This window comes from Seriola lalandi, unplaced genomic scaffold (assembly GCF_002814215.2).
Source record: "Seriola lalandi dorsalis isolate HSWRI2012SDOR001 ecotype SW California unplaced genomic scaffold, Sedor1 jcf7180002052042, whole genome shotgun sequence".
Classification (NCBI taxonomy): Eukaryota; Metazoa; Chordata; class Actinopteri; order Carangiformes; family Carangidae; genus Seriola; species Seriola lalandi.
Window position 1 is genome coordinate 280,879 of NW_019522595.1, and position 13,883 is coordinate 294,761.

General features: G+C 35.8%; 1 protein-coding gene across 1 annotated transcript in view; it reads right to left on the bottom strand.

The window, feature by feature from the left end:
- begain (brain-enriched guanylate kinase-associated) overlaps positions 1–13,883 on the bottom strand; it is a 48,946-nt gene that overhangs the window by 5,236 nt on the left and 29,827 nt on the right. The window contains exons 5-6 of the mRNA XM_023399518.2: positions 7,223–7,330; positions 1,978–2,061 (exon numbers count right to left, since the gene is read on the bottom strand). Coding sequence (XP_023255286.2) covers positions 1,978–2,061; positions 7,223–7,330 — 192 coding nt within the window. The remainder of the gene's footprint in view (positions 1–1,977; positions 2,062–7,222; positions 7,331–13,883) is intronic.

Consider the following 13,883-nt stretch of genomic DNA (forward strand, 5'->3'; position numbering starts at 1 on the left):
GTCACATAGTTCTGCAGTGATAATCCATGTGACAGTGTACATGTCCACAGGTCTTGTTGAAATAAGTGGTTTAATGGTGTATGATGAAACTGGCATTTTGTATTTTCACTGTAAAAGGTTCAAAATACTCCACATTTGAAAAGATTTTACATTTTATAACCTTTTTTTATTTACAGTGAGACTATGTAACATCAGAAAGAGGAAAAAAGTGATTCTTCCTCTTACAGATAAGTTAAATTCATTAGCAAGAAAGTACACCCACTTAGTTACTGTTGCCTGATCAATTTCCTGTTTTAACATGGCCCATATGCAGTTCACAATGATAACATGGCAGATTAATAGCCCAAAACTTTACAGTTATTTTTTAAAACTGTTGGTCTTCAATTTCACACGGAGGTAAACAAAAGCACCTTATAATTTCCAACCAATGATTTTATCATTTGGAAAGACAAATATTGCAAGCAGTTTTTATCAGGCATAGCTAGGAAGCACAAGATAATGCCAAAGCTAAAATCTGCCTAGTTAATTGACAAATTTCATCTCTAGCTGACTTTTTAATGTTTCCAGCTGACTTGTTTTAAAAACCAAAAGTTTGTAAAAGGGTCTGAAATATGCACATGATGGCTGTGATGCTAAAAAATAATTGAGGCTAAAGATACATGTCCAGTGATATCCTCACCAGCTGATGAGCTCAAGAAGACATGGAAATAAAAAAGCAGCATTGTTTTTGTACTGCAGGGTTTTTGCCCTCATGTCCATCACTGTGCTTATTCATATGAAATCTGAATTATAAGAAAAGCAGAAAACTGCATCTCTTTAGAGTTGAATTCATTGTTGTCCTGTTTTGTTTATCTCATCACTGATGATTTAAAGATGTCAAATGTATCTGTGTACAGTACTTATGCCAATTATCAGCCCTGTTTTAGAGTATAACTTTTTTTTTGTACATCAGGTGTCATCTCAGGCCATCCTTTCATTCATTCATTCACTTATTATGCACAGGCGGGATGCAGACAGAGGGCACTTCAGACAGCAGACCTTCATCAGTCTGACTGACGAGGCCATGAGCACTGTGACTGCATCTTATTGTGAAAACCACTCACCAAGGCTTTTAATGGTACACCGTCACAACACGGGGAACATCTCTCCATTACAGGAATAATTCTGAGAGAATTTCAATTTCATTAGTACACTAACGATATACAGCACAGGCTCAGTGATGGATGATGTAGTTTTATTGATTAAACTCTGGACTATAGCTAGGATTTTAGTAATACTGAGATCCATGAGTCCAGGTTTCCCCTCAGTCCTCACCCCCTTAAATTTTGTATTATTTGTTTATGTTTTATGTAACATTCATTTTTGTAAATTTTATTTCCTAACATGGCCTACATGCTCCTTAACAGCCTTTTCCAAATGGTCAGGAATAAAATTCGAGTGGTAAAGTGCTGAGCCCTTGATGGGCTGGGTATTGAACCATAATACATTTTGAGCATCGACCAAAATGTGTTTTTAGTGTTGAGTATTGAAAACTGTCAAGTACTTAAACTAAGTTTCGAATGCTTGGCCATCAGATATATTGTTTCATCAGATATTTCCTGGTTTAGGTGAGGCAATCTTTCTATTATTTATGTATGTAAAAAGGATCAAAAACATGTTCATATTCTCCAAAGAAAGGTGTCTTATAGGCACCAGTATCAATAATTGTTCTTTATAAACGGATTATTTATAGCCTTCACATTACTAAACCTAATCTCAGTCCTTAATAGCCGCTACAGTCCTGATCAAGCTGCTAAATTTTGATCATTTTCAGCCCTTTGCTACTGTACAAGGAGTAAAACACTAAAAATGTAATATCATCTTTCAGTATTTTAATTAAAACTGATTTTAAATCTCACGTCAGGAAACTTTTTTGCTGCAGCACAAATCTGACTTGACACATTGATGCAGTTGTAGCAGTAGTGCTGGGGAGCTCACCTCAGACATCTTGTGTGCTCTGTAGTGAGACTTGGAGCACTGCAGCAGCTGGGCTGCCAGGTTGCAGTCTTTCCTGTACAGGTCCTGTAAGAGGCAGAAAGATTTTCCTAAATCACTAAATTCATGCTTTGAAAACACTTTGGCAGCCTGATGGTACGAGTAAGCTTTTGACCGAGGGGGATTATATTGGAGCAGCCCTTGGGAAAAATCTGTAACACTTTATATTATAGCCCTCTAATTGTGGTGGAATTATTTTGTAAAATTGGGGGGCTTGTGGGGGAACTTATTTCAGGACACAGTGATGGAAAACTACTGCTGAGCAATAGCAACAATACATCTAAAAGTAAAACATAAACAAATACATATAATTTACTATTTATGAGGTACTTATAAATTAATTATGGATCATGGGGGAACAAAACTAGAAACATGGCATGAATGGGGAAACAATTGCTTAATAATATGAAATTTATAAATATATACAGAGAATATTCTCCAGAAACACTGGTACTCGACTGAGCAATTCATTGATTTAGTGGTGTGTCAACTCAAAAGAACATATTCATCCATTGAAGCTGGAGCAGTTTAATTAACGTGTTTAGTTAACATGTATTTTTCACCATGGCTATATTTTTTCACTGGGTTGACATCAGGGGTTTGCATGCCCTTAACAACACTACCAAACCTTTTCATTTGTAATGAATCTTCCATCTGCCCAGTATACTCTGTGCTAATTTTATAGAGTTGTCTGAAACAATGCATTCACTTATCTCCAACCTCCAGTCTAGGTGCACATTATTTATTTTTATTTCTTTCTTTCTTTTTGTAATGGATGGTTTTCTGATTTGCAGTTAAATTTCAGAGCAGAGTGAGGGTGGTCTACTGGCACAGCAGATGCATCGGTTTAGTTTCAATTTCCCCACCCGTTAACAGTGTCTGCTTTTTGAATCACTTTATTTCTTTTTACTCTGTCACCAGGGGACATTCGGGCTCCCTGTAGCTTTGTGGATTGTTCAAATAAAGGGTGTAGGTTTTGTCTCAACATTGGTAAGGAAGCAACAACCCCGCCACCCCTCCAAAACAAAGTGATTGGCTTTTTAGTGCAGTCAACCAAACAGTTTATGAACATGTAAGATCTGAATTTACATTTAGGAATGGACATACGCAAAGGTGATGAATATCCAATGTATGAAATATATGTAAGTATGAAGTAAAATCATATATGCATAAAATAAGTCATAGTATAGTAAGTCATAAAAAAACGCCATGGTATAGTAAGGTAAGAAACGTTATAGTGTAGAAATGCATAAAAACATCATAGTATAGTAAGGCATAAAAAGTCATAAAAATGTCATAATATAGTAAGTAATAAAGTCATAAAAAGTCATAGTATTATAAGGAACAAAAAGTCATAAAAACGATATAGTCTAGTAATGCATAAAAAGGCAAAAAAATATCTTAGTATAGTAAGTCATAAAAAAGTAATAATATTGTAAGGCAAAAAACGTCAAGGTACAGTGAGGCATAAAAAGTAATCAAATGTCATGATAAACATCATAGTATAGTAAGGCATAAAAAGTCACAAGAACGTCATAGTATAGTGAGGCATAAAAAGTCATTAAAATGATATAGTATAGTAAGGCATAAAAAAACATTAAAACAACATAGTAAAACAAGGCATAAAAAGTCATTAAAATGACATAGTATAGTAAGGCATAAAGTCATTAAAAAGACATAGTATAGTAAGGCATAAAAAGTCAAAAAAACATCATAGTATAGTAAGGCATAAAAAGTCATTAAAACGATAAAGTATAGTAAGGCATAAAAAGTAAAAAAAAAACGATATAGTATAGTAAGGCATAAAAAGTCATTAAAATGACATAGTATAGTAAGGCATAAAAAGTCATTTAAACGACATAATATAGTAAGGCATAAAAAGTCACAAGAACGTCATAGTAGTGAGGCATAAAAAGTCATTAAAATGATATAGTATAGTAAGGCATAAAAAGGAATAAAACCATCATAGTATAGTAAGTCAGAAAAAGTCACAAAAACATTATAGCATAGTAAGGTAAAAACCATCATAGAATAGTAAGGCATAAAAAGGCATAAAAACTTCAAACCATAGTAAGACAGAGAATAGTGTAAGATATTAATTGTTTTACATGCATATAAGTTTGACTCTAGAATATGAATGATGTTTAACTGTATATATGTGTAGGACATGGAGTTATTTAGGAAACATCTGGAGGTCCTGGTTGGATCCAAGAATGTTTGTGTTTGCTTTAATTGTTAGATCCCTACAGATGGAGAATGATGTCAGGTGCTCCGAACAAGGATGAGTAACAGCTAAGAGGCCCCACGGACATGAAGATCTCCAGATGAACATCAGCTTGTCACGCACATCAGAGAGTAAAAGACCAAACAAGCAGACAAAGTTTTGTTCCTCAAAGAGAGACCTTGGTGTCCTTTGTACCAGATCTGTCCTTCATGCACAAATAAAACCTGCCATATTAAAGTGTTGAATTGTCGGTCTGATTGTATTGTTTTTCATCTTTCTGTCATGAGAAATCATCATTTCAATGAAGCATAAAAAGTTATAAAAAAACTCATAGTATAGTAAGGCATAAAAAGTAATAAATATGAAACAATCTTATAAGGGATAAAAAGTCATAAAAACGTCATAGTATAGTAAGGCACAAAAAGTTAAAAGAACATGATAGGATACTAAAGCATGAAATGTCATAAAAACGTCATAGTATATTAAAGCATGAAAATTCATAATAACGTCATTGTATCGTAGGGCATAAAAAGTCAAAAACGTCATAGTCTAGTAAGGCATAAAAATGTCATAATATAGCAAGACATAAAAAGTCATAAAAAGTCATAGTATTGCAAGCAATAAAAAGTCATAATAACAACATATTCTAGTAAGGCACAAAAATGCATAACAAAGTCATAGTGCAGCAAGGCATAAAAAGTCTCAAAATCCTCATAATATGATAAGATATAAAAATGTCATAAAAAGTAATAGTATAGTAAGACATAAAAAGGCATAAAAATGTCATAGTATAATATAGCATAATAAGTCAAAAGAACATCACAGAATACTAAAGCGTAAAAAGTCATAACAAAGTCATATCATATTAAAGCCTGAAAATTAATACAAACGTCATAGTATAGTAAGGACTCAAAAGGTCCTCAAAACTTCATAGTATAGTAAAGCACAAAAAGTCATAGTATAGTAAGGAATAAAAAGTCTTAAAAACGTCATAGTATAGTAAGGCATAAAAAGCCATATATACGCCATTGTATAGTAAGGCATAAATATGTCATAGCATAGTAAGGAATAAATAGTCATAAAAACGACACAGTCTGTCAAGGCATAAAAAGTCATAAAAATGTCATAGTATAGTAAGACACAAAAAGTCATAAAAAATCATAATATAGTAAGGCATAAAAGCCATAAAAAGATCATAGTATAGTAAGGCATAAAACGGCATAAAAACGTCATATTATAGCAAGACATAAAAATTGAAATGTTCTAATATGACCTCAATCCAAACATAGTACAAATGAGTTCACTCAAATATTGTTAGGGAGAATTCTGTTCTCCCAAAATATTGGTAGGGACATGTCCCTAACGTCCATATATATACAAACCTATGCCTTTGGTTCAAATAGACCTGTGAGACCTCAGTGATATCTTAGTTAACATGAGTGGTGTGGTGTGTTTCTCCTGGGAAAGACAACCACAGCTTCGAGCCAGTTTTTTTAAGGTCTGAAGATGAGGTCTTAATGTACTGTATGTATTTAAAATGCAGTAATGACAGTTTCTTGTGGCTTTATATAAACCTGGTATTCTTGCAGTCAATTAACTAGTAACATGCATGGACGGATAATGAGACAATGGGCCCCTGGGTACAGACATGTAGAGGGCCTCCCACTCCTCCTACATAGGAGCATGATTCAAAGTGAAATAGACAAAATGACAAGAAATGACAAGGCTTTTCGATTTTGTGTCCTTTATGTTGTTTTGTTTTTTCATGTGGTCCTTTTGTGCTTTTATTAGTTATTTTGAGTCTCTTTGTGGCTGCTTTACGCCTCTTTGCTGTCATTTAGCATTTCTTTTTGGTTATTTTGCATCTGTTTACAGTCTTTTTTTGTGTCTCTGTGCTCATATTGCTCAATTCAAACATAAGCTCTGACCCCATGGCCCCCTGACTCCTTTGGACCCTTGGTCTGTGCCTTTTAGGCCTGTTCAGTAATCCATCCATCACAACAACCTATTGTAGATTAAATGGATTTATCACATAAGAGAAATAAAATGTCTTACATTTCATTTAATGTGACATATTTGCTTTTCCCGTCAGGACTCGGTATGACACATGTGAAACGTGACTTGCATTCTCCATATTACAAAACAATAAATTCAGAGCTTGCTCGCTGGAGAAAATGCCTGCCTCACTGCTGGCTCTGGTTGGACAAATTCTCCACCCATTTAAAATGATCCCTGACCCAATCAGCCTGAATAGATCTGGAGGGATTGTCAAAATGCTCTATAGCTCAGAAGTGCTAAAAACTGCCATGGACCAAGGAGAGAAAATTTAACCTAACCTGGAGCCCCCAGTAAAAAATAACAGTAAAATCACATCAAAGAAATTGAGGCACCACATTGCCACATGCCCCTGAGCTCAGATCCACATGGCCCCGGCACCAACTTCTGGCAGCCCTGAGGATGTCCATTGATTTCACGATAATCACTATAAAACACCCAGCGGTTTAGAGTTAATTCCTCTATCTGCTGTGGCTCCTTGAAGCACAAATATCCAGGATGTTGCTGAAATACAGTGGATATGAACAAGAAAGGGTTCACAGAGACTGGTGCCAGTTTGCAAGGAGAAGGTGTTTCCATCACGACAAACAGATTTTTGACAAGTTGTTATTTCATTCTTGCAAGACAACTCTTGTTTGTAGGTGCTAACAGGGCTGGTTTACTGACCAAGCAAGGAAAGCAAGGAAAGCAACTGCCCCAGGGCCCCACATCTCTGTGGCCCTGAATGCCACAGGCTACTACTTAATTTGTGAGCCTGCAGGTTAATATAATTTGGCCATAGTCTTATCACACAAAAAAGTTCAGATACTGTACAAATGAGTTACAATAACCTTACTTTTGGTTATTGCACAGTGCTGACAGGGATGTCAGTGTGAGCCCATAATACATGATGCAGCCCTGAATACTCACATTGTCCTCTCTGAGTTTATTAATGGTAATCTTTGCCTCCATGAGGTGGTTGTTCAGGACGATGATCTCCCGACTGAGGGCTCTCTTTTCCTCTTCATGGTGCTGGGACTGCAGTAAAAGAGGGAGAATCGACAAGGGAGAAGAGAAATTGGATAGAAAAAAAGAAAACAAAGGATGACAGTGGTAGACCGTGTAGATGATAAGAAGAGGGGTACAGGGTTAGAGGAAAGAGTTGAGTGTTGAGATAACAAGAGAAAGATGAGGGAGCCAGAGTTGGAGGAGCAATAGAGGAAAAATAAGATGATAGAAGAGGGGAAGAAAAATGAGAGGAAAAGAGCCGTACGTTACTATCAGTCTGAAGCCAGTGCCAGCAGCAGGTCTTAATTAAAAGAAGATTACACTTGCCAGAGTTCATATCATATCAATTACTCTGGGAGTAAGAGAAAGAGGAGAAATAGAGGGGGAGAGAGACAAATAAAGAAGAGCGAGATGGGGAGAAAGACAAATGAAACACTCCATTTTCAGTGATTACTGTCAAAGAAATGCAAAATGACTTTGCTGGAGTGACATTTTAGACCCACTAACAGCTGAGCCTAATGATGCTGATGTCTGCTGGCTGCCTGGTCTGTCCTTCTTTCTGCCCACATTTATCTCAACAACTGTTGACCAGACTGTCCTGCATTTCATGGTGCCCTGTGGATCGTTTGTAATGATGGCCCTGATCTTTCATCCATTCGTGATTCATCATCAGCAGAAAATTTCTACTTGTACAGATGAAACTAATGATTCAGACTGCAACATATCTTAACCTAATAAACAGATTTTTTCATGGATAATAATAAGCTGGCCACATAAATGCTCCCGATGGGATTAACTCTTTTGATTTTAATGACACCATGGACTAGCACTACCCTAACCACGGTCTACCTTAACTCAATCATACTGTAAGTGAAAGTAACTAATGTCAGATTTTTAAAAACATTGGCATTCGACTCTGAATCTATCTATCACCAATAATGATTGTTGCTGAGAATAACCAAATATTGATATAGTTATTATTGTTTATTGATAGTGGCGATACGGTTGGCTAGCTGGGTCTGGGTGATTTGACATAAAATGATACTGTATTTATGAGTTAAGTACAGACATTAAGTATGCATTCCAAATAACATGGTAAAACAGTTAAACTTGTGTCCTTCCCTTTAAATCAAATGATGTTTTTGCATACTACTAGAACAAATCCTTTAATTTTCAAATTATATTCAAATCCTCAAATATGTTATGCTGGGAGAGATTTTCTTAAAGAACCTATTCTTTAGACATGAGAATTAAAGTGTATTGACATGACAGTTTTGTCATGATAAACAGACTGATAATAGCCAGAGATTGTAAACTTCATTTTCAATTGATATTAACTGAGCAGCAAACTCCATGTGCTGATGAATGCCCCAGAACAAGTGATTAAATCAAACCTTGATTTGAGATTATTTAAATCATTAGTTTGTTAATTCTGTCCAACATTTTTTATATTGTGAGCTACAGTAAAAAATGCAGCCTCAAGGGGCTAGTAGTCTGAGAAATTTTCTTTTCTTTTTGTCAGTGTCTCTCTCTTTTTCTCTTTCTCTCTTTCTCTCTCCATCACTCACTCACTCACATGCACGTACGCACGCACGCACGCACGCACGCACGCAAACAGTTGTAATTGTAAAACCTACCACACAGCAGAAGCTGACAAATGATACAGCTCTGAGCACTCGCTTGGCCTCCCACCCTTCTCTCTTCTAATCTCTCAATGGCGGTGATTGTTTTGAAATACAGGGGTACAGAGCCAATCGGTGGCAATTAATGTCAGTTTAAGCAATAGGCCAGCATTGATATTCAAATCCAATTCTGGTAGGGTTTCATTAATCAACTGTCGAGACATGCGGCTCTCTGGCACTCCAGCTCATTACTCTGAGTTTCTATTCACATTTTTCCAGTGCTGACTGTGCGGATGACCACATCAAGCCATTTTAAAGCTCAAATATGTAATCGCTCCCTGTTTTGTCTTTGTTAACATGATGTTTTACCACATCAAAGACAATATCTCACTCAGATGTTAACATGCATAAAAGTGTTGTAGTTTAATGCTTTGTTGCTTTTGGTCTCTTGCCTTCTAAATACAAGAGTAACATAAATCCATCAAAAAAAATACAAACTACTTGTGTCGTCTGACCCTCTACAGCTCAGATACAGGTGATGAAAGGAGAGGAAAACTACTCATTAAGGTATCATATGTCATAAAGGCAGCTTTGGACATGAATGTTACAAAGACAATTGACAGAAACCTACAGAAGATGAGTTGATCAGTTTTAATCAAAATTGCATGGACACTATCTTTGGTGTTGATCTTGTGTAAATAGGTCGCGTAAAGATATACAGTAAAGATACTCAAATACAAGTAAAAGTGATGCGACTTGGGGGCAGTTTAACAAGCTGTAAACACAACATTGACAGATTATCATCGTATAAAGTTGTTTGGTGACTGCGTAAGCTAACAAATTCCTATTTACATCCTGCAGATCTGACTCTTTAGCTGCTAAACGCGCCTCTATGCTTGCCAGCTAGTTGCTAACTTTGTCTATGTGTTGTTTGGGGTTGGGCAGGTCGCGAACAGTGAGTTTTAAAGAAAAACAGCTGTTGAGAGGTGGTGAGAGTGAATCAAAACAGTGAAACTGCAAGCCCATTCACATTACATATCGCCATTTCGTCCAGTGTTAATATAAAAATATTGACTAGTGCAGCTTTAAAACCTGTTTCACTAAATGCTGGAGTTTTTTGCTCTGTTGGTCTTTGTTTCAGCGATCAACTTCAGAAATTGACTCCAGAAATAAACCTTAAGTTATCGTAAAAGTAACAAAGTGTTCATATCATGTAAAAACATTAATAAGAGCAGCTTTAATACTAGTAACAAGCACAACAGTGTCTATTTCCCAAAGAATCCACAAGGAACATTAAAGTTTCATTTCTGATTCTTCTAATGTCAAAAATATGTGTGCGATATCTGTTGTGATACATGTATTTCAGACTTGGAGTGATGTGTGGGGTAGTGCCAGCTGTCAGCTTTGATAACGTTCATATATACAGTGATTGCTTGGATCTTGTAACATATTGATGCTGCTTTTGCGCATGATTAGAGGCAAAACTTTCTACCTATAAATTAAAAATTAAAAGGGGGAAATCTTCATAATAGGCTCATAATGATGAACATGATCTTGTGGTATATTTTGGAGAACGAGAGGAAGTGTAATTTCAATTACAGCATTATGATCCAGCGGAGGAATTACAGCTGGGCACACTGATTTTTGCTATCTCCTCCCGTCACACTGTGTTGGATACACAGGCTGTCACCAAGATGTTCTTATCAGTTGGTGCCACACATATAAGAGAGCAGCATCAAGGAAAATTAATATGCAAATTCTTACTATCATATCTTAAGGAGATTGACCCAATACAGGAGGAAGAGGAGGGATATTGTTTCTCACCTCATGGCAATTCAGGGACTTAGTGCTGCCTCTTTTTGTCTTTTGACCTTGTATGTGTGGAAGTATCTTTTAACTGAGTTAAAAGGTAAAAATGACCAGTTAACACACATTTAAATCCTGTCTCAGCTAACAAACGGTCAATTAACTCCCATATAATGCAAGTATTTAATGTAATAAAACAATAACAACAACAAAAAAAACTAAGCTTGTAGAGCTTGTTTCAATTATTGATCAGGAAGATTTGTTGAATTGAGTGCACAGTGTATAAAAAGTGAAAAATATGTCAGTTTTTCTTAGACACCCTCATTTTGTTTTATTTTGCTGGAGATTTTGCCTCTACACTGGACAATAAATGAAGGCTAAATCCCATGAGGTGCAATTACTGAAAACTTGGTTCACGGAGGAGAGCAGAAAACTCCACTCCTTTTAAAACACGGTTTTATTTTGGGGCTGGAAAAAAACAAGAAAAGAAACAAATTAGATTTTCTAACCTCATTAAAGAGGATTTTCAAATCAAGACACCAAAGATAACAACCCCCTTGAAGAAAGCTGATTCTAAAGCTGTACAACAGTTTTCAGAGTCGAGGAGACCCCAAGCAAGTTGATCAATGCACAAAATGCAGGTGGGAGAAAATATCTGGCAGACCCAAAGTGACTGCTGTCCATGTCAACCTACCATGTGAGGCTTACAATGGTTACTGCAATAAATAAGCCTCCGTCTTCGACTGACAGAAATGAAAGATGAAATTGAGCCTTACCGCCAGACCATTCTGGTGGTTTAACAAATCGCTCAAATCTCACATCACCAGTGATCATGGATTAGGTTTTTTTCATTGTTTCATCTTTCAAGCAGCCAGTACGGTTTAGTACATCAATCTGACAAGCATAAACCTGGCTTGAAATACAGTAGGTAATCCATCATGATCAACATCTACTCCACCTAATTAAGCTTTTTATTTCTTTGGGTCAGCGTTGTTATTGCAGAGGATGCAGGTGTGAGCACTAACTGGTTGGATACTCTTCCTTGATGATTTGATATTGCTTTGCAGATGACAAGAAGCGTTGCATTAATGAGCTGCTTTGTTGGGAAATCAAACCTTGACGGCAAAAAAAAGCTAACATGGATTTAAAATAGTTTCTGTTTCCTACCAACTCATAAAAGACATTGTTGTTGTTTTTCTATATTTTTTTCTTATTGTCACCAAATACAATGAAAACACCAAAACCCATATGTTATTAAAGTGCTATTCTATCTTGAAATACTGTCTGAATTCCCTGTTCCTTAGTCCAGTGTCTACTGGGCCCTACTGCAGATGTGAATGTTTAAAAATATCATAAATACATATATCCATTTTTACAAATGGCTTCCTAAAACAGCAGGGCCTTGTAGTATTTAGCAAATGTTACTAAAAGAGGAGTAAATACAGCAGTTTGTTTGGGACTATTTTTGACTGCGGATTATTACACAGTTGGTGCTCTATTGAGTATGGGATTGACTCAAAATAAACTACAATGTCCATATTCATTATCATTCCACCCAGTACAACAGCATGGCTCATTAATGTGTCTAGAATAGTTTTTGGACAACAATGGAGCTTTATGGCTCAGAAGAATAAGCTATATTGGGAATTGGCTATACAAACAATACATTAGCAGTTCATTGTTGTTTTTTTTTATCTTGCCATAGGTTTGTTGACAATAAGAAAAATGCAGAATATCACCAAAATTATCTTTTAATCAATACATTTTTTGAATCAAAAGAACTGACCAAGAATGAGTGAAAAGTTAGAAAGTTGGCCTCCCTATAGATATCTCAAAACTAATTTCATATATCTACATTGTAGATCATGTACTGAAATGGAAACCAGTGGCTGACTGGAATATAAGAATAACATTTTTTTATCATAAATGTGTAGTAAGCTAAGGAATTTGTGTATGAGCAGAAAACACCAAATTCTTTGACACTGAGTTTAAAATTTCTTTTTACAATTCAGGCTGATTTTCTGCTCCAGAGAGAATCAGGAGTTAATAATTATCTGTCTGGTTTAACTGTGCTGCAGCTCTCCTGTGTGTAATTTGCACTTTTCACTGAAAAGTTATGATTAACAACTGTAGTGTTAATGGCATTAATTAGTGCACTGCAGACGGGCCTTGTTGCTGCTCTACACATATACAATGGTACACTCACATAGAGCAACACATTAACACACAAGACACAAAGGGCTTCCTCACACACGTCTCTCACTTACCACCAGGGCTGTTATTCATCAACATCTTTCACACTGGTAAACATAGCTGAAGAAGCCATTATTTGCTATTTGGTTATTCTTTTGGGAATCAGTGACTTCAAAACAACAATAAATGCCTCTCTGTCTCCGGTTTCTATGACTACTCTGTTCACCAACCACACACTCCTTACTTTCATCTACCCCTTGTTTTAGATTTAGATGTCAGCTGCACAAACAATTACTGGTCTGATATGGCCAATGCATGATAAACTGAGCAGCTAAAATGCATTGATCCTGGATCAATTAATATTGATTATCTTAATGCTTTTATATGGAGGCTTGGCCAAGAAAGAACCGATCAGAAGCCCCAGAGATTAGATTGAGCCTCTGTTTCATAAATAAACATAAATAATTCAGACTGATTATGACAGGCGGTAGATTAATGCATCTGAATAGAAATGAACCAAGGTAAACCAAGCAGCCACTCAGCGGGAAACAAAGAGGAGGGCTGCAACTAGCACTCATATTTCATTATTGATTATCCTATTGATCAAACTTTCAATTGAGAAATAATTTTAGTCTATAAATTATGAAAAATAATGACAAATGCCCATCACAGGTTTTAAAATAGCTTGTTTATTCTGATCAATAGTCAGTTCTGAACTTTAAAAATACACAGCATGTTTCCCTTGAGGCACTGCAGGAAAAACTGAATCTTAATGCTTTCAAATATGCTTGTTTTAACAGATATATAATTCTTTTGTTCTTTATTTGTATGATGTATGTTTTGTTTTTATACATCTCGCTGAGCTGTTCTACTATGTCTTCATCAATATTTTTTTGTTTTTTTTGTTATATTTTTTTAAATTGTATATATATATATATATACACTGTATATATACATATATA